Source organism: Kogia breviceps, chromosome 19 (genome assembly GCF_026419965.1).
Source record: "Kogia breviceps isolate mKogBre1 chromosome 19, mKogBre1 haplotype 1, whole genome shotgun sequence".
Taxonomy (NCBI): domain Eukaryota; kingdom Metazoa; phylum Chordata; class Mammalia; order Artiodactyla; family Physeteridae; genus Kogia; species Kogia breviceps.
The window spans coordinates 20,466,192-20,490,567 of NC_081328.1; the positions used below are offsets into that span (position 1 = coordinate 20,466,192).

General features: G+C 43.4%; 1 protein-coding gene across 6 annotated transcripts in view; it reads left to right on the top strand.

Annotated features, from left to right (window-relative positions):
* The window catches only part of ACACA (acetyl-CoA carboxylase alpha), a 375,954-nt gene that overhangs the window by 29,864 nt on the left and 321,714 nt on the right, over positions 1-24,376 (top strand). For 3 of the 6 annotated variants that reach the window (XM_067020790.1, XM_067020786.1, XM_067020787.1), the window contains exon 1: positions 21,331-21,454. The exons of 1 other annotated variant lie outside the window; for it this stretch is intronic. In XM_067020790.1, the coding sequence (XP_066876891.1) occupies positions 21,403-21,454 (52 nt within the window). In that variant the 5' untranslated portion in view covers positions 21,331-21,402. Of the gene's footprint in view, positions 1-11,160; positions 11,463-21,330; positions 21,455-24,376 lie in introns of those variants that run through there. 2 more of the 6 variants (XM_067020791.1, XM_067020789.1) reach the window with 2 other exon arrangements.

A 24,376-nucleotide genomic window follows, 5' to 3' on the forward strand; every position in this document is an offset into this window, starting at 1 on the left:
GCATACATGCTCACTGACACAGGCACGGCTATTCACACACCGACATAAAGAGATGGAGAGATTTCTATTAAGGAAAGTGATTTCTAGAATAGAGCAGGGAACTAGGACTGAGTGAGTCAGTGAGTTACACTGGCGAGGGCACTGGACTAGGAATCAACAGAACTGGGTTCCAGTTCAGCCCGTGTGGTTAAGTGTGGCACAGTGAGAAAAGTTTCTTGGCTTCTATGGATCGCAGTTTTCCCCTCTGTAAATGGAGTGTTCCAACCCGGTGATCTCTAGAATTCTTTCACAGTTATACATATAAACTTACCTTAGTACAGACATACCTGTCTAGTTTTGCGCATTTTCACACTCCCAAATAGTGAAGTGAGTGTAGGTGGACCACATTCCTATGACTGCTGGGCTTAGAGGTTGTGAGGAAGAGCTAAGTACACTAGGTGAGTGGTACTGCCTGAAGTTTGGGAAGGCTTTCCTACACAGATAATTGTAGAAGATTTTTCTAAAATTGTATCCTTTAGCTTTTTCTAAAATTGTAGACTTTGTGATAGCATAGCTAGGGGGATCATAGCAATAATGAAGATTTATTCAGACCCTCTGAAGTCTGTTTACCCACTGTGAGTGTACTTACTCCATTGGAGCCATTATAGGTTTGATTATGGGTAAGAAGGTTCTAGAGGCTGACGCTCTGATAATGATGTAAAGGGAGCTTGATTCAAGGGACTTTCCATAAGGGATTTCATGAGGTCTGAGTCAAAGCATAATTTAAATACTACCCTGTTTCCTGACATTTTAATTCAGGTTGAAATCTGGCTAAATTGAGCATGAAGGGAAATCTTGGGAAAACAGAAAGGACAGAGGTGTCACTGAAGGACATGTTTCCATGTGGACGGAGGGGAGGAACTGCTGAACACGCAGCCACAGTGCCTTTCATTCCTTCCTTCCACAAGTCTTTATTATGCACCTACTGTGTGCCAGACACTATTCTAGCAGTAAGCAAGGCCAAGTGTGAGTTCATGTGAAACAATGGGAAGCAGACAATAAACATGGTTGAAAATAAAATAGTGCAGAGGGATAACAATAAATAATATACAAATACACATACAAGATAATTAAAGATTGTGACAATCATCATGAAGCAACAAACAGGGTGATGAGGTGAAGGAGGAATGACAGAGGCCACTTTATTAATTATTATTATTATTATTATTATTATTATTTTGACAGTTTGCAGGATCTTAGTTCCCCAACCAGGGATTGAACCCGGGCCCTTGGCAGTGAAAGCGTGGACTAACCACTGAACTACCAGGGAATTCCCAGAGGCCACTTTAAGTAGGGTGGTCAGGGAAGACTTCTCTCAGGAGGTGGCATCTGAGCTAAGAAAACCAGGAGAGTGGGTGTTCGTTCTAGAAGCCAAGAAAAGAGGGTATTTCAAGGAAGGAAAGGATTTGTCCACTGGACAAACTGTCCACCGGATTTGACAATTCTGTAAGAGCAGTTCCAGCGTCATGATGGAAGTAGGAGGCGGCTGAGAGGGAATAGGAGGTGAGGAAGTGTAGATCATCTTTGAAAGACATTTGGCTATGGAACAGAGGATAGAAGTGAAGCCAGCCGAGTAGAGGGAACATCAGTGCCGCAAAATTTTTTTTTTTTTTGGCTGCATTGGGTCTTCGCTGCTGTGCGCGGGCTTTTCCCAGCTGCTGCGAGCGTGGGCCACCCCTCGTTGCCGTGCGCGGGCTTCTCATTGCGGTGGCTTCTCTTGTTGCAGAGCACGGGCTCCAGACGCGTGGGTCCCAGCAGTTGTAGCACGCGGGCTCAGTAGTTGTGGCTCACAGGCCCTAGAGTGCAGGCTCAGTAGTTGTGGCGCGTGGGCCCAGCTGCTCCGTGACATGTGGCATCCTCCTGGACCAGGGCTCGAACCCGTGTCCCCTGCATTGGCAGGGAGATTCCCAACCACTGCGCCACCAGGGAAGCCCAGTGCCTCAAATCTTGATTGGTCCAGACCAGCACTGTCTCAGTTGCCTGATTCTCCTAGCAGGGCTGGTAGGCAGAGAATAAAGGGGCTCCTCTGCCTTTCCTGGGCTTCATGGTTTTTGCTTACTATTTCCTTAACATGATTGCATTGTTCTCTGCTCCCTTATGGTGCCCCTTATGGTGTCAGACACTTTCCCCTTCTGTCACTCTGTCTGAGATTTTCTGTAGATTAGTTCCAGGATGCCCCGTTAACAGTGCTGCCACCTTGGAGCAGGGGAAGGAAAGGCTCTGAGGGCTATTCTCATTCTCTGTCACAAGGTGGCAGAAGAGCTCACTCTTCCCAAAAGACACCTTGTGCTCTTACAAAATGAAGCAGAAAAGTTTTTTTTTACCGACTCTCAGACCCGTCCCAAAAGTCAGCCTGCAGGTTGGAGCAGCCATACTGTGGGGTACAGAGAAGTGGGAGAGCTTCATTAACGATTCAAAATATCCAGTAGTAGAAAAAACAGACCCAGAACTGTTTCTCTACTACTAGACATTTTTTTCTTTCCTATTACAGACATTTTGCCTGGTTTTCTAAGTGTTTGCAGTATCTGTGGAGGAGAGGATTTCTCTCCTGATCTCATTTCCCCGCAACAAAAATTTCAAATTTAGGAGGAAAAAAAGCTATAACATTGGTGAGTTTTAATGTTGTGTGCAGGTGAGAGATGTAACTCTGGAAGATAGTGGGAAACAGGGTGGGTCTGTGGGAGGAGTACTTAGGCTCTGTAATTGACTGAATGACTTTGAGGAAGTCACTTACCTTCTTTGGCCTCTGTTTCAGTTCCTTTAATGAAATGGTTGGACAGGATGGTTTTGGAGGCCTCTTCCAGCTCTAAAATTATCATCTCAATGCCACACTCTGCTACTTTGTCTTTTAAGGGTGTATGTTTTTTATTTGTTTGTTTGGGTTTATTTTAACTTCTTTTATTGTGGAATATAGCATACATATAGAAGAGTATATAGAACATAAGCATATTTTTAATAATGTGAACATTATGTAATCATCACCCAAAGTAAGAAATTGAACATTGCCAGTAGCTGAGAAGCTCTTTGTATGTCTATCCCTCTGGTCACACTCCTTTCCCTTCTCCCAGTAATTATTTTCCCATGCTTTTTAAAAATAGTGAACTATCGGGGCTTCCCTCATGGCGCAGTGGTTAAGAATCCATCTGCCAATGCAGGGGACTCGGGTTTGAGCCCTGGCTGGGGAACAACTAAGCCCGTGCGGCACAACTACTCTAGACCCTGCGAGCCACAAGTATTGAGCCCATGCGCCACAACTACTGAAGCTTGCGTTCCTAGAGCCTGTGCTCCACAACAAGAAGCCACCGCAACGAGAAGCCCACGCACCACAACAAAGAGTAGCCCCCAGTCGCCGCAACTAGAGAAAGCCCACATGCAGCAATGAAGACCCAATGCAGCTAATAAATAAATAAATAAATTTATAAAAATAGTGAACTATCTACATATGTATCACTAAAAATACTTAGAAATTTTTTTACCTGCTCTTGTACTTATATAAATGGATAGATCATACCCTATGTATTTTAAAGTAAACTTTTAATTATGTATAAAACAAAGTGAATACACCTCTCTTTATGTTGTCTCCCAGTCACTACCCACCATCAAGAGTAACCATTATCCAGATTTTTTACCACCACAGATGAGTTTTGCCTATTTTTGAACTATGTATAACAGGAAACACACTCTTTTGTGTCTGACTTTCTTTGCTCAACATTTATGTCTGTAAAACTCATCCATTTTGTTTTGTGTACCAATAATGTGTTCATTCTCATTGCTTTATAATATTTCACTGTATGAAAGTACCATAACTTATTTATCTATTTTACTGCTGAGAGACATTGGGTTGCTTCCAGTTTGGGGCCATAAGAAACAGTGTTCCTGGGGCACATCTGAAAGTTTCTCCAGAGTATAAATCCAGAAATGGACACTGGGTTATAACATATGCAGGGTTCAGCCTCACTAATTAATGCCAACCTGTTTTCTAAGATGTTGTCCCCATTTACTCTCGCATCTGCAGTATATGAAAGTTCCTGTTGTCCCAAAGGGGCCAAATTGCCTTTTCAGTGTGGCACAACCGTGGGACCTAGCAGGGCCAGGCATACCCTCACAGTGCCAACCCTTTGACTGATGCTTCAGCCACAGCCAGTTCTCCTGTTTACTTGTTCCCTACAAGTAAGGGTAAAGGATTCAGATTAACCCTAGGTCCCTGATCACATGCTCTATTACCCTGGGAATATTGGCCTGGGGTGGGGTGGGGTAGTGAATTTAATAACATAATCATTCCTGAATTCATTGAGCATCCATTGGATATTTTGTTCTTGTACTGAACACTAGTGGAAATGGAGAGGGGCCCAGAGAGAATGGGGGAAGTAATATTTTCAGCATGCCTACTATGTTCCAAGTTTTGTATTAGAAACTTTACATTTTGGTTATAACATTTAATCCAAAACACAACCTTACAAGGTATGTGTTCTACCTCAGTTTTATAGACAAGGAAACTGAGGCTTAGAAAGGGAGTCATTTGCTCAAAGTCACAGAGCTAATTAGTGACAGAGTCAGGATTTAAAGCCTGGTTTACTTGATTCAAGAACCAGCTCTTGGGCTTCCCTGGTGGCGCAGTGGTTGAGAATCCGCCTGCCGATGCAGGAGACACGGGTTCGTGCCCCGGTCCGGGAAGATCCCACATGCCGCGGAGCAACTAAGCTCGTGAGCCATGGCCGCTGCGCCTGCGCATCCGGAGCCTGTGCTCCGCAATGGGAGAGGCCACAACAGTGAGAGGCCCGAATACCGCAAAAAAAAAAAAAAAAAAAAAAAAAAAAAAAAAAGAACCAGCTCTTTACAGTGCAGAACACAGAGAAGGCTGTGTCCCTGCTGCTCTGTTGGCTGAGATTGCCAATACCAAGAACCAGTTCTTCACAGGTCTGCTTGCCTGTATTCACTCCCAGAACTATGCTAGTCAACTGATATGGCCATCTCATTCATTGATTTAAACTACATTTTATTTTAATTCATTTTTGGTTTCCTTTATCCTTTCTTCCTTTTCGTTTTCATTAAGAAATTTGAGGGGCTTCCCTGGTGGCACAGTGGTTAAGAATCTGCCTGCCAATGCAGGGGACACGGGTTCGAGCCCTGGTTTGGGAAGATTCCACATGCCACGGAGCAACTAAGCCCGTGAGCCACAACTACTGAGCCTGCGCGTCTGGAGCCTGTGCGCCACATCAAGAGAGGCCGCGACAGTGAGAGGCCCGCACACCGCGATGAAGAGTGGCCCCCGCTCGCTGCAACTGGAGAAAGCCCTCGCACGGAAACGAAGACCCCAAACAGCCAAAAATAAATAAATAAATAAATTAATTTTTAAAAAAAACTTTAAAAATAAAAATAATTAAAAAAAAGAAATTCGGGCACATCAGCGCAGTAGTTCCACTGATAAACAAGACTTGTGTTGCTCGTTCTACTTGCTGGTCTAGTATGTTAACCAGAGGTGAGATTTAAAAAGACAGGGATGGGGCTTGCCTGGTGGCACAGTGATTAAGAGTCCGTCTTCCAATGCAGGGGACATGGGTTCGAGCCCTCGTCCGGGAGGATCTCACATGCCGTGGAGCAGCTAAGCCCGTGGGCCACAAGTACTGAGCCTGTGAGCCACAACTACTGAGCCCACATGCCACAACTGCTGAGGCCTGCACGCCTGGAACCTGCGCTCTGCAGCGGGAGAGGCCACCGTGGTGAGAGACCCGTGCACCGTGGCGAGGAGTGGCCCCCACTCACCGCAACTGGAGGGAGCCCATGCACAAACAAAGACCCAATGCAGCCAAGAATAAAAACAAATAAATACATAAATTTATTTTTAAAAATAATAAAAATAAAAAGACAGGATGGGGACTTCCTTGGTGGTCCAGTAGTTAAGACTCTGCGAGCCCTGGTTGGGGAGCTAAGATCCCACATGCTGTGCAGCCAAAAATAAATAAATAATAAATAATATAAAAACCTGTCTTAAAAAAAAAAAGACACTGAAATCTTCTGGCACAAGTTATGATACAGGGAAACTTTAAGACTGAATGGATGAAAAGGATAAAAGGAAGTTGAGCAATGGCTCAGTTTTCCTTTAAAGGCTCTACAAAAATTATTAGTGTATTTTATTATTTACTGTGTTTCATATATAATACTAGTGGAGAGTGAGGGTGTTTGTTTGGGGTAGACAGGTGAGAAAGGAGGAGGAGAGGTAGCAGGAGGAATAAATGCAGCAGGAGAAAGCTGGGTCGGACACAGGAGAAATGGAGACGCTGGGGAAGCTGAAGAGAAGCTGAGGCAGGAGCAGGGAGTAAGCTCACCGGGAGCGCTCTCATGGGCCTGCAGGAGAGGGAGGTCAGAGATGAGAAGGTTTAAAGCGGATCAATATGAAATGTCAGAATCCCAGGCTCGGGCAAGACCTCAACAAGTTATTTTCCCTGCCTTCAGATAAAGGTCCCCTTATACTTTCTTTAGGTATTTAGTTATGAAATGTATAGGACTTAGAAAGGGCTTTTTTTTTTTTTAAAGAAAGATGCTGGAGGTGTCATGCAAGAGGCAGCTAGGCTTTGGTGACTGCCAATTATAGATAGCACAGATAGGGACTGGAAGTGTCTGGGATTGGATAATAAGGAGGGAGGGAGAGCTGACATGCCTTGTGAAAACCCAAGTGTCCATGTGAATACATCGTGGGGAGTCTCCACTGGGAACACTGCACTTCGTTGTGTAATCCTACGTTTCATCATCCGGACCAGACTTAACAAGGTGGCCTCCCTAAGGACATTTTCTGACCTTATGGTGTGACGTTCCCTCGGGCTTTTAACCCTGCACAAACCTGAACGGTTGACTAGAGCAAAGGAACATAGTGTTCTGATAAGGCCTTAGTGTCTTCTTTTTCTTCTTTCTCACACTGGAGCCTCAATTCTGCTCAAGGCACTGACTTTCTTGATGAAGTATGTCCATCTGTAAAGCAGCTAAGTATCCTACTGGAGGTTTTGCCTCCCAGAAGTGACCTGAAGACGGACAAGCAGACATCAGGAGCAGAGTGGCCTCTCAGGTAGAGAGCCAGCCTTTATTTCAGTCAATGAAGCCCGTCCGAATATCTCTACCTAGCTATGGAGGGGGAGTACCAAACTATAAGACATGCTCTCTGCCTTTAAGATTAAAATTCAGCTGGAGAGCTAAAACCAACATAGACACAAAAAATTTTAGCCTAATGCTGAACTAATGTGGTGGTGACCAGATCGCTAGAGGAATTCAGAGGAAGGATAAATCAGTAGGAGCTGGACACGTAAAAGAGATCTTCTTAGAGAAAATGGGCTCCTAAGGACTAGAAAAATTCAGAAAATTAGGAAGGAGGAAGGACAAGTTTGCCAGCATAAGCAAAGGTAAGAGTAAGCATGGCAAGAGCTGGAAGCCAGATAAGAGTATGTGTTCTATATTGGGGACCAGTGGGAAATAACATCCCAGTGTATCCCCTGTCCTCTGTCCTAAAGGTCCATCACTGACATTGCCACTTAAGGAATTTGGAACCATGGCCAGATACCTACCAGGACAGGGTGCTCTTCATGGGTCCATTTTCTATTCAGGCACTTTCTTTCCTCCCTTGGTTCAACTTTGGCCTGACCTGACAGACTTTCCTGTCTAGGAAGTACAGGTGTGTAGGACACATTGCTGTTGATCAGAGACATGTGGTAGCAAAGAGGGGGACAATAATGATAAATCCTAAACTGTTGTTCTTAACTCCAGGGTGAATAATTACTGCTTTAAAAAAAAGTCTACAGTGGGGCTGGGAATCTGTATTTTTAACAAGCACCTACTGATTCTGTTTCAAGGTGGTCTGTGGAACATACTTTGAGAAACACTACTATAAACTAAAGTAGAATTGACAGTGAAGTGCTAAAATGTCCCAGACAGTGACACACATACTGTTATGTATTTCTGGGCTTACTCAGATTTGAGAATTTATCCTCTCCTATCTATGGCTCTTATAAAACTTACATGGTTATCATTTAAGGAGTAAGATCTAGGCACTGTTTTGGTGTTTAGTTTTGTCTTCCCAACTAGATTGGGATCATCTTAAAGACAGGGATGCCCTCAGGTTTTTCTTATCTTCCCGGTAGTAGGGTGAGAGACCTTTGTTTAAAAAAATTAATTAATTAATTAATTAATTTGGGGTGTGCCAGGCCTTAGTTGCGGCATGCGGGATCTTTTAGTTGTGGCATGTGGACTCTTAGTTGTGGCATGCATGTGGGATCTAGTTCCCCGACCAGGGATAGAACCCGGGCCCCCTGCACTGGAAATGCTGAGTCTTACCCACTGGACCACCAGGGAAGTCCCGAGAGACCATCTTTTAAGGTTGGAAGGTAGCTAGAATGCTTAGGACAAAATCCCTGATAACTCTACCTAACCTTCTTGAAAAACCTGAAGGCCATTTGATATTTGGGAACTTGTATTAGTTTTCTAGGGCTGCCGCAGTAGAGTATTACAGACTGGGTGGCTTAAACAATAGAAGTTTATTTCTTCAAAATTCTAGAGGCTGTAAGTCCAAGATTGTGTCAGCAGAGTTGGTTTCTTCTCAGGCTTCTCTCTTTGGCTTGTAGATGGCCATCTTCTCCAGCAAAACAGCCACATTCTGGTAAGTGCTTCATCAACTGTGATTCACAGATGGTCTTCCCTGTATGTGTGTCTGTGTCCTAATCTCCTCTTCTTATAGGACACCCAGTCATTTGGAATTAGGGCCCACCTAATGACCTCATTTTAACTCAATTTCCTCTTTAAAGAAAGAGCCTATCTCCAAATATACTCACATTCTGAGGTGCTGGGGGTTGGGACTTGGACACAAATTTTAGAACACAATTCAGCTCATTATAGCCTCTAGTTTCAGCATCTAGAAATGTGCCACTCACTCCCTTCTGTTACACCTGTTAGTCTTGTATAAAGTTCTCTCCACCCTTTAGCTTTCCTCCTCCACTTTTTACAGACATAAGCTTGTGTGGCAAGTACCCATGGAACAGCTCTAAAGAGCCTGTAGTACAGATAGGCAGGTAGTGGCATGCACCAAACAGCACAACACTTAGGAGGTGTTGAAATTCCAGGTGTACTGTCTTAGAGACACAGCTCTCTGCCCAGTTGTCTTACCGTTTGATAACAATAATTAGATTATTATATCATATGTAAGTGGTCTTGGTGTATCCTAACTCATTCTTCATTTTCTTTCACGGCAGCTCATTCATTAGGTCTTTCCTTGGCTAGTTCTTTAGAGAGCTCAGTTACTTCCAAAGTTCAGTGAGGTCAAAAAGCAGGCCATGTAAGGGCTTGCTGAAGTTTCCCATAAGGACAGTTTTTGAGCACCACTCCCTGGTTTTGCAGTGCTCCTAAGGCTGATAAACAGCAGCATCGCTAAGAAAGAACCTATTATAAGTCATAGGAACTAGGAAAGGCAGATGAAAAATAAAACAGACAACTTCAAGATTTCTGGTTCTTTACAAAGTCACTTCTTTCATAGAGCACTATTAGGGAGAGGCAAAGCTTCCCTCTTCCCAGGCTCCCCCCCCCCCACCCCGCGAGTCAGTCAAGTCAAACATCTTGTTAAACCTTGAGGTTTTGCTCAGTATCTTTACATCCTGATTTTCCGCTCTTTGTTCAACTGACAGATGTACCTAATGACAGTTATTGTGAAACATGGGTCACTTCTCTGTAAAGTTGACATTTTCTTTCTAAATTTCTGTTTCCAGTCTATTATTTTAAAGTAGGTTGGTGGGCTTCCCTGGTGGCGCAGTGGTTGAGAATCCGCCTGCCGATGCAGGAGACACGGGTTCGTGCCCTGGTCCGGGAAGACCCCACATGCCGCGGAGCAACTAAGCCCGTGAGCCATGGCCGCTGAGCCTGTGCGTCCGGAGCCTGTGCTCCGCAACGGGAGAGGCCACAACAGTGAGAGGCCCGCATACCGCAAAAACAAAACAAAACAAAAAAAAACAACAAAAAAAATAAAGTAGGTTGGTAAACTGGAGAAGCCAGCACCTAGCGGTATGATGAGGGCTCCTAGATGAATACTCTTCCCTGGTGATCAGCCTTTCCATCCTCCTGCTTCTGCTTCCACCCAAGAACTTCTGACTTCAGGTCGTGTATCTATACCCTATTCACTTTTTGCCCTCTGGCACAGAACTTCTTCTGGCACCAAACTGTCATCCTCTGTGCCTCTCGACCTTTAGCACAAGCTTGTGTACCGATCAGAAAAGTACTCTGGCCAGGGTTGGAAGGAGTTAAGCTCACCCATTCTTCTGAAGTGCAATTTTCTCTAATTTTCTTTCTCTCCTGCCCTATAGCTGTATTATATGTTGGGACTCTTTCCAGTTACTATTAATTTTCAACACACAGCCACCATGAAAGTCTTGCTATAAAATAACTGGCAAAACTAGAAAAATTGGTTGGCTTCTTCTCAAAGGCCTGGTGTAACACCGTGGAGGTGGGGAGGCACGCTCCTTTCGGAGAAGTCAGGAGTTGACCGCCATCGCTTTCCGGGCTCCGGGCAGGCACAGGAGGCTGTGCTTTGGCACCCCGCCCTTCTTACAGAGCTTCCTTCTTGAAGGCTTCCCCTCAATGCTTCAGGATCCAGCCCCTCAGACTCCTTTCGGGAGGGCAAGCCCAGCGAGGCCGGTTATGTTGTCTCAGAATAGGGGTTAGTTTGCCTGCACTAACTTGGAAACCACGCTGTGTGATCCTGGGCAATTCACGGATGCGATACCCACCTCTTCGGGGCGCTGGTATTGAACACGGTGAGGTGTTCACGCACACCGCCAGCCCCACTCAGTCCTGAACCCTTCCGGGCTCCCTTCCCGCGCAGCGAGCCGGCGGGCCACGGCGTCTCTCAGGGATGGGAGCGGCGTGTGGGGCCAGTCCCCATTCCCCCATCTGCCGGGAGAGGGAGGCGCCCAGCCGGCCGGCCGTACACCGCCCGCGGAGAAAGGGCCCGCGGCAGCCCGGGACCCGCCCGCCCTCTAGCCGCTGGGCCCCGAATGGCAGAGCGGCGCTCGGACCATCTGCATCGCCTCACGTCGCCCCGCCCCGCGCCGCTCTCCCATTGGCTGTCGCCGGGCCCTCCCGGCCCGCGTCTCTCCTGGCTGCCACCCGGACCGCGCCGCCGCCGGGAGCGGGGTCGGAGGTGAACGGCCTCGAGTAACCCCGGACGTAGTCACCTCACGGGGCTCGCCGGCTGAGGTGGGAGCGGGGGCGGGGCGGGGCCGGCGCCGTGAAGCCCCGCCCCTCCCCCGTGTGCCGGGCCGGCCTGGTTGCTGCGCGCCTGTCAGCCATCGCCGGAGCTGCCGGCGTCTCCTCCCGCCCAGCACCGCCTCCGCGCAGGGGCTCCGGTACCGTCGGACCTCGGACGCCATCGCCGCCGCCGCCGCCGCCGCCTTGAGGTGAGGGGAGGGCCGCCCCGGAGCCTGCGATCTGGGACCGGGAGAGGCTGGGCCCCGGGGAGGGGCGGCGGCTGCTAGGGGCCGCCTCCCATCTTCCGCCGCACGCGGCCCGGGCTCCATCCCGTCCGGACCCGGTGCTTGGCAGCCCAGCCCTCCCCGCAGCTCTGGGGCCTCGAGTTCCCCTCTGGGGAGACCTGGAGGGGCCTGGGGTCTCCGGGCGTGGGAACTCAGACCTCGGAACTGGGAGGCGTACAGCCCAGGGCCTCTAGGAAGGGGCTGGTGAGACTGCCTGGAGCGGGTCCCCTCATCCTCCCTCCCCAGCCCCGGCGTGGTCTGATCCCTTCCAGACCCCTGTCTCTAATGGGACCCTGCGCTCGGGAAAGGGAGAGGACCCACGTGGGAGGGGGATGTTGAGGGGTGGGTTCAGTTGCGCTGGAACTCTGCCTCTTTTGCAGAGTGAGATGTGGGGTGCAGAGACCCGGGCTTCTGTTGCTCTCGCTGTGTCTTTGTGTCGTGGTGGGAGCCAGGGCCGAGCGAGGTGTCCCTTGCGAGTTCTTTCTCCCAGGGTTTTATTATGTTTTCTATGTGGGACGTAGTAAAGGTACATGCCTGCTCTTAACTCTCTCCCTCACGTTTGCCATACTTACCAAGGGAAGCCATCGAAGATAGGACGTCGCAAGGTGGTGTGAGGCTAATGATTACAGAGGAAAATGTGCCTGAAGGTCTTTCCCGGGTCAGCGCTAACGTTATTTTTGGATTTGGACGCGGGAAAGTGGCCACTAGCCGACACTTGGAATCAGCTCTAAATATTAGGGACTCCAAGTAGGCCTTGTGGGTTTTATAGAAACAAGTAAGAATAAGCTAAAAACTGCTCAGGTTGCCGAAATACTTTAACTTCAGGTGTTTTTGTTTGGGGATTTAAGATTGAAATCAAAAGACCCCAGGAATTCCTGATTCCATTTCTCCTTAAGCAGTGTTTCAGTAATTTCCCAATGTGTGGGACAAACCTAATAGCCTAGCCTTGAGTCTCAGAAGTTGGTCCCCCTTGACTCTGTTTTCATTCTTTTTTTTCTCCCAATCCACAGTGCAGATTGAGAAGCATGCTTTGGTTACATGCTTTCTTCTTCCTGGGGGGTGTGGGGGGTAGGAATTCTCTGCTTTGTCTCTTCTTGGTGGGGATGCCTTGGATGTCTGTGAGGAGAAGGCTTTCTGTGCTGCCTATTTGATAGGCACTTTTAAAAAAGCACTGTGGTCTAATAGAGCAGGATGCCTGCTTACTACAAAGTAACAACTCTCGTCTCTTGCCTCAGTTTACTCATTTCCAATAACAGGAGGACTCTTGTGACTCCAAAAAAATTAGCAAACATTGTAAAATGGCATATGAAAGATTTCAAAGGCAAAGAATTTATGAAGTCCCCTGTGTTTATATCTTGTAGAAGTTTTGTTTTGAATTACCAGTGCAGAATAGAAATACATCTAGCATAAGATTTAATTATTTTTAAAGTTTGAAGAAATACTGAGAAATTGTGACATTTGGCTTAATGATCTTACAGTTCAGATGACTAGGTTATGTCAAAGAACTGGCATTGCGAAAGCCAGCCTTAAAACTCTCTCATCAGATCCTTACCTTTTCAAAGTGCTGTGGACATGGTTCAGGTGTAGATCACTACGTAACATTCTATTTCCTTTTCAGTCAATGACTAGGAAACTTTTTTATTTTAAATTAATTAATTTATTTTTGGCTGCGTTGGGTCTTCCTTGCATGCGCGTGGTCATTCTCTAGTTGTGGTGAGCCGGGGCTACACTTCGTTGTGGTGTGAGGGCTTCTCATTGCAGTCGCTTCTCTTTTTGCAGAGCACGGGCTCTAGGCGCGCGGGCTTCAGTAGTTGCGGCACATGGGCTCAGTAGTTGTGGTTCGCCGGCTCTAGAGCACAGGCTTGGTAGTTGTGGCGCACGAGCTTAGCTGCTCCGCGGCATGTGGGCTCCTCCCGGACCAGGGCTCGAACCCGTGTCTCCTGCATTGGCAGGTGGATTCTTAACCACTGTGCCACCAGGGAAGCTCTAGGAAACTTTTTTACCTGTCACACAGACTGGTTTAACAGGTCTGGGGCTAGTGGGTTTTTTCCTTAAAAAAATTTTGTTTTTTCATAGCTAATATCCTAAAAGTCTTGGTTGAGAAAACAAGTAAATTAAAATTATTGGAATAATACATTGGAATTTAGTATTTCTAGTTGGAGGAGTCTTATTACAATTCAGAAAAAGGTTTTTATATCATTATCTAACATGTTCTTAAAGATTAATAATAATAGCAGATACGCATCAAACGTTTTTCCAAGCCCTTAAAACAATAAGATTGTGAAGAAGTAAATGAACACCAAACACTCATTGGCCAAAAAAAATTTAACTATTGAGGTGAGTAACATTTTTAAAGGAAGCCTTCATTGATCTTCCACTTTTTTTTTTTTTTTTGCGGTACCCGGGCCTCTCACTGTTGTGGCCGCTCCTGTTGCGGAGCACAGGCTCCGGATGCGCAGACTCAGCGGCCATGGCTCACGGGCCCAGCCGCTCCGCGGCACGTGGGATCTTCCCAGACCTGGGCACGAACCCGTGTCCCCTGCATCGGCAGGCGGACTCTCAACCACTGCGCCACCAGGGAAGCCCGATCTTCCACTTTAACAGATTATTGCTTAACTCGTTTTTTGTTTGTTTCACTAATTTTAAAATTTAGTGAGTATTCACTACTTTACTTGGATCTAATGGACTATGTGAGATGATATTAAATAGAGGAAACTATGACAAGTAGTGTCATAAGGCCACTTCACTTACACAAAGAGTATGAATCTGATTGATAAGGCATAGGTTTTTATGAGTTCGACAAGTCAATCTTACAGTGTATGCTCTAATGATACCCAGTTCTCTTACCAATTTGTTATTTACTCACGCTACCATAAAGCCATTTAGCCTCTAGTCTCAGGATGTTTAAGGAAGCAAGTGAAAAGAGACTTCAACAACAAGGGATGTTAATGCCTTACCCAAAGGTTGGTGGTCCCAATTGGTTCGGCCTTCCAATGATGTTATTTGGGACTTGGGCTTATTCCATCCTTTTTTCAGCATGCTGCACTCACCCTCCTTTATATAAGGAACCACAGTAGTGTTTACCATCACATGACATCAAGAATTGAAATTGCATGGCAGAGTGGTCATCCCAGACAGAATAAGCTTGTATAATGATTTTCATTTTTGGAAATGGCAACATGAAGTTTGAAAATTCTGAATGAATTCATGGAGTTAAGTTTGAAAAGCAGACTCAGTTTTAGAGAATTTTTTTCGGGAAGTATAAGGTTTCATTTATGAATATTTGGTTATCTCCTATGGTAGAAATAGAGAGTACACTTACTAATGGAGTTCATAAGAATTACCCTCTGTTTTTGTAGACTGCTCAAATCTGTCCTTAAGTCATATAAGTTGGCACACATGTATATGTATGCACTTATACACATACCAATTTGGGGGGTTAGTATTGATAGGAGCTATTGATACCTATTGATATTGATACCTATACCAACCTATTGATAGGTTGATAGGAGCTTGATTAGTTTTTAAGTTTACTAGGTGTTATATCAGTAAATTGGCATCAAGACGACAGAAAGCTGTGTTGTTTGTGTTTTGTGCTTCAGCATTTAGTAGTATTCCTGGGCCTGACAAGGCAAGCTGTTTAATTTCCCTTTGATTCCATTTTATAAAAATCCAAGTACTAAAGAGAACTTTCAGTTTTTGAATGTACTTTAGGATTTTTCTAGTCCAGCCTTATACTTAATATGAAAATATTTTATCTGATACTCCTGTTGAAAACTTCCAGCTATTCGTTGAGGAGATGACAGAGTCAGTTACACAGTAACACATATTAATAAATGAGTGAATGACATGCCAGTTGTCTATATAAATGCTCAGGCAGATATGAGATAAGGAGTCAAGAGTAGCATGAAACTAATGGGTAAAGCTTTTTATTAAACTTATTTAAAATCTTTAGTTATGCTAATACGTAAGTAATATGTTCACATAGTTCAAAATTTTAAGTGTACAAAAGCGTATACAGTGACAGGCTCTGTCCTAACTTTGTCTTGCAGCCACTCAGTTCCCCTTACCAGAGTCAAGCAGTGTTAATTCTTTCTTATTATAATTTCTTTTTAAAAAAAAAAATAAATTTATTTATTTATTTTTGGCTATGTTGGGTCTTTGTTGCTGCTTGTGCGCTTTCTCTAGTTGGGGCGAGCGGGGGCTTACTCTTCGTTGTGGTGTGCGGGCTTCTCATTGCGGTGGCTTCTCTTGTTGCGAAGCATGAGCTGTTGGCACGCGGGCTCAGTAGTTGTGGCTCGTGGGCTCTAGGGCACAGGCTCAGCAGTTGTGGCGCACGGGCTTAGTTGCTCTGTGGCATGTGGGATATTCCCGGACCAGGGCTCGAACCCATGTCCCCTGCATTGGCAGGCGGATTCTTAACCACTGCGCCACCAGGGAAGCCCTATTTCTTATTATAATTTCTTAATAGTAATTATCAGACATGTTAATTTAAATTTAAAGTTAATTATTTCTTAATAATTAACAAAGACTTCATTCATATTCAAACAGATGCTCATGTATTCTCTTCCCACTCTGCCAACTTTTTAATACAAATTATGCATACTTTACACACCATTCTTCATCTTTGGTTTCTTCACTTAACATTATAGGATGAACTGTTTACATTTTTATTTTCGTCAAAGTGGTATGTGTACATAATTTAAAAGTCATATTGGGACTTCCCTGGTGGCACAGTGGTTAACAGTCTGCCAGCCAATTCAGGGGACATGGGTTCGATGCCTGGTCCGGGGAGATCCCACATGCCGTGGAGCAACTAAGCCTGTGCGCCACAACTGCTGAGCCTGCGCTCTAGAGCCCGTGAACCACAGCTACTGAGCCCGTGTGCCACAACTACTGAAGCCCTCGCACCTAGAGCCTGTGCTCTGCAACAAGAGAAGCCACTGCAGTGAGAAGCCCCCGCTCACCACAACTAGAGAAAGCCTGTGGGCAGCAACGAAGATCCAACACAGCCAAAAATAAATAAATAAATAAATTTATTTTAAAAAATAAAAAAATAAAGGTCATATTGTTCCACAAAGTTTGTTACAGTAAAACAGCAGTCCTTAGCCCCTTTCCACTTTCATTTATTTTAGCTGATATATTTCTTCCACCCCTTTGTCTGTAAATAAAAAACTGGTCTTCCTACATCTTGATTTTTCATTTTTAGGTATTACCTATTGGATTTGGTTCTCTTTCTTCTCCTTACCCTCACAGTTCACCTTTGCCTTTCCCATCTCCCACCATCAACTACCCAGTCAAGTTATGTTGTAACTTTTGTTCTATCAATATTCAGTCTTTACAGTATGATGAATGTGTAACTGCTGTACACAATTTGGTTGCATAAAATCCCATGATTTCTTTCCTGTACAACTCTTTCCTTGGAGTTAATAATGGTCTTGATTTTTTTTTTTTTTTTTTGCTTAGTTTTCTCTGTACTGATCTGTCATTTATTCAGCCTTACTCTTCATCATTTTCTAAATCTCTGAGAATGTTGAGATGATCAGTTATTCTATTAATTTTTATCTTCTGTAAAATCTCTCTTAGAGTCTTCTGACTGGCTCCAACCTATAAATTGTCTGCCTTCTACTTCCAGTACATAGCTGTTGTCCTGGCTTACTCTTCACTGTCATTTTGGGGGTTCTCTTTATTTCTACTCTGCTATGGAGAAATTATTTGTCATGTTTTCCCCATTATTGGTTTATTCCCTCATTTTGGTGGAGAATATTCTCCAGTGGCATCCTGAGAAAGGGTGCATGGGAGGTAAATATTTTTCCACTTAACATTATAGATTCCCCAAATTTAACGTTCGTATAATGTCTAATATATAGTCATACAGTATCTAATATATATATATATTTTAAGTTTCTGTACTTGACCCAGTAATGTCCTTTATAACTGTATATATATATTTTTTGTTTGTTTGTTTTTGGCCACGCTGTGCAGCTTGCAGGATCTTAGTTCCCCGATCAGGGATTGAACTCAGCAGTGAAAGTGCCAAGTCCTAACCACTGGACTGAGGGAATTCCCTATAACTGTGTATGTTTTTTTTTTTTTTTTTTTTTTTTTTTTTTTTTGCGGTACCCGGGCCTCTCACTGTTGTGGCCCCTACCGTTGCGGAGTACAGGCTCCGGACGCGCAGGCTCAGCGGCCATGGCTCACGGGCCCAGCCGCTCTGCGGCATGTGGGATCTTCCCAGACCGGGGCATGAACCCGTGTCCCCTGCATCGGCAGGTGAACTCTCAACCACTGCGCCACCAGGGAAGCCCCCTGTGTATGTTTTAATTAATGATCCAGTCAAGAATCATTTATTACACTTGGTTCTCAAGTGTATTTAGTATCCTTGATGTAGAACAGTCATCCTACTCTTTTTTTGTCTTTCACAGCATTTATCTTTCATTGACATTTTTAAAGAGTCCAAAGTCAGTTGTCTTGTAAAAGTTCCTGTAACCTGGGTTTGTTTGACAATTTCATCATTATTAGATTGAAGTTAACCATCTTTGTCAAAAATACTACATTCGTAATATTGTATACTTCTAACTGTATCACACCAAGAAGCACCTAATGTCCATTTGTCCTGTTATTGGTAAACTTTAGTTTGAACACCTAGTTATGATGGTGTCCACCATATTTCTTCATTGTAAAAATCCCTGTTCCCTTTTGTAATTAATATGTAATCTGTGAGGTGACTTTCCAATTTTTTTTGTTGTGGTAAAATATATATAACATAAAATTTACCATCTTCTTTTTAAAAAAATTATTTATTTATTTATTTTTGGCTGAGTTGGGTCTTTGTTGCTGTGTGCGGGCTTTCTATAGTTGCAGCGAGCGGGGGCCACTCTTGCATGCAGTGCATGGGCTTCTCATTGCAGTGGCTTCTCTTGTTGTGGAGCACGGACTCTAGGCATGCGGCCTTCAGCAGTTGTGGCTCGCGGGCTCTAGGGTGCAGGCTCAGTAGTTGTGGTGCATGAGCTTAGTTGCTCCACGGCATGTGAGATCTTCCTGGACCAGGGCTCGAACCCATGTGCCCTGAATTGGCAGGCAGATTCTTAACCACTGTGCCACCAGGGAAGTCCGAGGGGGGGTTACTCTTCATTGCTGTGAGCGGGATTCTCATTACAGTGGTTTCTCTTGTTGCGGAGCACGGGCTCTAAGTGCACAGGCTTCAGTAGTTGTGGCATGTGGGCTCAGTAGTTGTGATGCATGGGCTTAGTAGCTCTGTGGCATGTGGGATCTTCTTGGAGCAGGGATCGAACCTGGGTCCCCTGCATTGGCAGGCAGATTCTTAACCACTGTGCCACCAGGGAAGTCCTAAAATTTACCATCTTATCCATTTAAGAATGTACAGTTTGGTATTAAATACATTCATAATTCTGTGCAACTATCACTACTATCTATCTCCAGAACTTTTTTCACCTTGTAAAACTGAACCTCTATACCCTTTAAACAATGACTCATTTTCTCCTCCCTCCGCCCCCATCAACCACCATTCTACTTTTGGTCTATGATTTTGACTACTCTAAGTACCTCATATAAGTGGAGTCATACAGTATTTGTCTTTTTGTGACAGACTTATTTCATCCTCAAGGTTTATTCACTTTGTAGCATATTACTTTTTAAGGTTGAATAATATTGTATGTATATGTCATATATTGCTTATCCATTCATCCATCAATGCACACTTGGAGTTTTTTCCAAGTTATAGCTACTCTGAATAATGCTATTATGAATATGGGTGTACAAATATCTCTTTGAGATCCTGCATTCAGTTCTTTTGGGTATATACCCAGAAGTGGAATTGCTGGATCATATGACAATCTATTTTTAATTTTTTGAGGAACCACCATACTGTTTTCCACAGTAGCTGTACCAGTTTACATTCCCACCAACAGCACCTGAAGAGTTCTAATTTCTCCACATCCTTACCAACACTTGTTTTCTGTGTTTTTGATATAGTCATACTAATTACTGTGGAGTGGCTTCTCATTTTAGTTCTGATTTGTATTTCCCTAATGATAAGTAATTTGAGGATATTGATGTTGTGCTTATTGGCCATTCATATATCTTCTTTGGAGAGAAGTCTCTTCAAGTCCTTTGCCCATTTTTGAATCGGGTTTATGTTTTTTAAAAAAAAATATTTATTTATTTATTTATTTATTTATTTTTGGCTGTGTTGGGTCTTAGTTGCAGCACACGAGATCTTTTTTTGTTGTTGCGGCATGTGGGCTGTTCACTGTGGTATGCCAGCTTCTCTCTAGTTTTGGCGCACATGGGGTTGGTAGTTGCGGTGCATGGGCTTAGTTGCCTCGCGGCATGTGGGATCTTAGTTCCCCGACCAGGGATCAAATACGTGTCCCCTGCATTGGAAGGTGGAGTCTTAACCACTGGACCACCAGGGAAGTCCCTGAACTGGGTTGTTTTTTGTTGTTGAGTTTTAGGAGTTCTCTAAATATTCTGGATATTAATCCCTTATCAGATATATGATTTGCAAATATATTCTCCCATTCTTTGGATTGCCTGTTTACCCTGTTGATAGAGTGTTTTAATGTGCAAACTTTTTTTAATTTTTAAGAAGTCCAGTTTGTCTATTTTTTTTCCTTTGTTACCTGTGCTTTTGATGGCATAGCCAAGAAATCTTTGCCAAATCCAATGTTGTGAAGCTTTTGTTCTATGTTTTCTTCTAAGTGTTTTATTGTTTTAGGTCTTACGTTAGGTCTTTGATCCATCTGAGTTAAACTTTTTATATGGTGTTAGGTAAGTATCCAACTTTATTTGTTTGCATGTGGAGATCCAGTTTTCCCAGCACCATTTGTTGAAAAAGGTGTCCTTTCCCCATTAAATGGTCTTGACACCCTGTCAAATATCATTTGACCAAAAATGCAAGGGTTTATTTCTGGGATCTCTACTGTATTCCACTGGTCTTTATGTCTGTCTTTATGCCAATACCATATGGTTTTGATTATGGTAGCTTTGTAGCAGGTCTTGAAATCAGAAGCGTGAGTCCTCCATTTTGTTATTTTTCAAGATGTTTTTGGCTACTCAGGATCCCTTGAGATTCCATATGAATTTTAGGATAGGTTTTTCCTATTTCTGCAAAAAATGTCCTTGAGATTTTGATAGGAATTGCATTGAATTTGTAGTAGGTCACTTTGGGCAGTATTGATATTTTCACAATATTCAGTCTTCCAATCCATGAACATGGCATGTGTTTCCATTTATTTATGTCTTTAATTTCTGTCAGCAGTGTTTTATAGTTTTCATTTTACAGGTCTTTCACTTCCTTGGTTAAGTTAATTCCTATGTATTTTATTCTTTTTGATGCCATTGTAAATGGAATTGTTTTTGTAATTTCTTTTTCAGATTGTTCATTGTTAGTGTATAAAAATGCAACTGAGTTTTGTGTGTTGACTTTGTATCCTGCCACTTTGCTGAATCCATTTATTAGCTCTAACAGTTTATGTTTTTATTTTTGTGTTTTGGTGTGTGTAGAAACTTTAGAGATTTTTACACTTAAGATCATATCACCTGCAGAGATAATTGTATTTCTTCCTTTTCCATTTAGATGTCTTTTACCTTTTTTTCTTACCTAATCACTCTGGCTAGAACTTCTATTTTGAATAGAAATTGTAAAAATGGATATCCTTTCTGTATTTCTGATCTTAGAGGAAAGCTTTTAGTCTCTCATCATTGAGTATGATGTTTGCTGTGGGGTTTTCATATATGACCTTTTTTTTTTTTTTTTTTTTTTTAGTGGTACGCGGGCCTCTCACCGTTGTGGCCTCTCCCGCTGTGGAGCGCAGGCTCTGGACGCGCAGGCTCAGTGGCCATGGCCCACGGGCCCAGCCGCTCCGCGGCATGTGGGATCTTCCCGGACCAGGGTACGAACCCGTGTCCCCTGCCTCGGCAGGCAGACTCTCAACCACTGCGCCACCAGGGAAGCCCTTGTTGAGTGTTTTTATCATGAAAGTGTGTTGAATTTTATCAAATGCTTTTTCTGTATTAACTGAGATGATCGTGTGGGTGTTTTTTCCCTTCATTCTGATAATGTGGTATATTACATTGATTTATGTATGTTGAATCACCTTTGCATTCTGGGAATCCAGTGGAATCCTTGCATCCCAGTTGTTGATGGTGTATAAGCCTTTTAATATGCTGCTTAATTCTGTTTGCTAGTTTTTTGTTGAGGATGTTAATAAGGAATATTAGTCTTTAACTTTGTTTTCTTATAATGTCTTTGTCTTTGGTATCAGAATAACTGTGGCCTCATAGAATGAGTTAGGAAGTGTTCTCTTCAATTTTTTGGAGAAGTTTGAGAAGAATTGATACTAGTTCTTCTTTAATTGTTTGGTAGAATTCACCAGGGAAGCCATCAGATCCAGGGCTTTTCTTTATTGGGAGATTTTTTTTTTTTTTTTTTTTTTGTGGTACACGGGCCTCTCACTGTTGTGGCCTCTCCCATTGCGGAGCACAGGCTCCAGACGTGCAGGCTCAGTGGCCATGGCTCACGGGCCCAGCCGCTCCACGGCATGTGGGATCTTCCCGGACTGGGGCACAAACCCACGTCCCCTGCATCGGCAGGCGGACTCTCAACCACTGTGCCACTAGGGAAGCCCTATTGGGAGATTTTTGATTACTGTTCTCCTTACCAGTTATAGGTCCATTCAGATTTTCTATTTCTCTGTGATTTAGTTTTGGTATGTCTTTGTTTCTAGGACTTTATCCATTTCATCTAGGTTATCCAATTTGTTGGCATACAGTTCATAGTATTCTCTTACAGTCCTTTTCCTTTCTATAGAATAAGTAGTGATATGCCCACTTTCATTTCTGATTTTAGTAATTTGAGTCTTCTATCTTTTTTTCATAGTCTGTCTAGTAAAGGATGTCAATTTTGTTGATCATTTCAAAGAAACAATTTTTGGTTTCATGATGTTTTTCTCTATTGTTTTTCTATTTTCTATTCCATTTCTCTCTGCTCTATCTTTATTGTTTCCTTCCTTCTGGTAGCTTTGAGTTTAGTTTGCTCTTCTTTTTCTTATTCCTTAACTTTTAAAGTTGTGTTGTTGACTTGAAATCTTTCTTTCTTTCTTTTTTCTTTTTTTTTGGCCATGCCATGTGGCTTGCAGGATGTTAGTTCCCTGACTAGGGTTTGAACCCAGGACATGGAAGTGAAAGTGCTGAGTCCTAACCATTGGGCTGCCAGGGAGCTCCCTCTTGTTTTTTATTTTGTTGTTGTTTTTTTTTTGCGGTACGCAGGCCTCTCACTGTTGTGGCCTTTCCTGTTGCGGAGCACAGGCTCCAGACGCGCAGGCTCAGCGACCATGGCTCACAGGCCCAGCTGCTCCGTGGCATGTGGGATCTTCCCGGACCGGGGCACGAACCCGTGTCCCCTGCCTTGGCAGGAGGACTCTCAACCACTGTGCCACCAGGGAAGCCCCCTCTTGTTTTTTAATGGAAATGTTTATAACTATAATGTTCCCCCTTATTTCTGCTTTTACTGCATCCCATGAGTTTTGGTGTGGTTTGTTTTCATTTGTCATTAAGTATTTTCTAATTTTCCTTGTGATTTCTTCTTTGATCCATTGGTTGTTTAAAAGTGTGTTGTTTAATTTCCACAGTTTCTTTCAGTTTTCCTTCAGTTGTTGATTTTTAATTTCATCCTGTTGCAGACAGAGAAGGTACTTTGTATGACATCTATCCTTTTTTATTTATTTTTATTTTTTTATTTTTGGCTGTGTTGGGTCTTTGTTGTTGTGTGCGGGCTTTCTCTAGTTGCAGTGAGTGGGGGCAACTCTTCGTTGCAGTTTGTAGGCTTCTCGTTGCGGTGGCTTCTCTTGTTGCAGAGCATGGGCTCTGGGTGCACAGGCTTCAGTAGTTGTGGCTTAGGGGCTCTAGAGCGCAGGCTCAGTAGTTGTGATGCATGGGATTAGTTGCTGTGCGACATGTGGGATCTTCCCGGACCAGGGCTCGAACCCGTGTCCCCTGCATTGGCAGGCGGATTCCTAACCACTGTGCCACCAGAGAAGCCCACATCTATCCTTTTAAACCTCCTGAGACTTAATTTGTGGCCTAATGTATGCTCTCTTGGAAAATATCCCATGTGCACTTGAGAGGAATGTGTATGATATTGTTGTTGGGTGGAGTGTTCTGTGTTTGTCTGCTAGATCTAGTTGCTCTATTGTGTTGTTTAAATCCTTTATTTCCTTGATTATCTCTGTCTGATTGTTCTATCTATTATTATGAGTGGGTTACTGAAGTTTCCAGCTGTTATTGTGGAACTGTCTATTTCTCCCTTCAATTCTGTCAGCTTTTGCTTCATATATTTTGATGGTCATTAGGTGTATAAATGTTTATAATTATCTCTTGTATTAAACCTTTTATTTTTCTTTTGTATTTTTGTGTGTTTTGGTTTATTTTGGTGTTTAGTTGTGTTTTTATAGTGAGATGTTTACATTTCTTTCTCATTTCCTTTTTTATATTTTCTATAGCTATTTTATAATAGCTATTTATAATGGTATTTATAATAACCATGGGTATTATGTTTAACATGCTAAAGTTATAACACCATAATTTGAATTTATACTAGCTTAACTTCAATAACATACCAAAACTCTGCTCCTTTACAGGTCCGTCCTTACCTTTTTTGGTCGCTGATGTCACAAAATTACACCTTAATACATTGTGTCCCCAAAGCGTACACTAATAATTATTTTAAATGCATTAGTCTCTTAAATTATGTGAAAACAAGATTTGGAGTTACAAACCAATGTTATGATAATACTAGTTTTTAGGTTAACAATTGT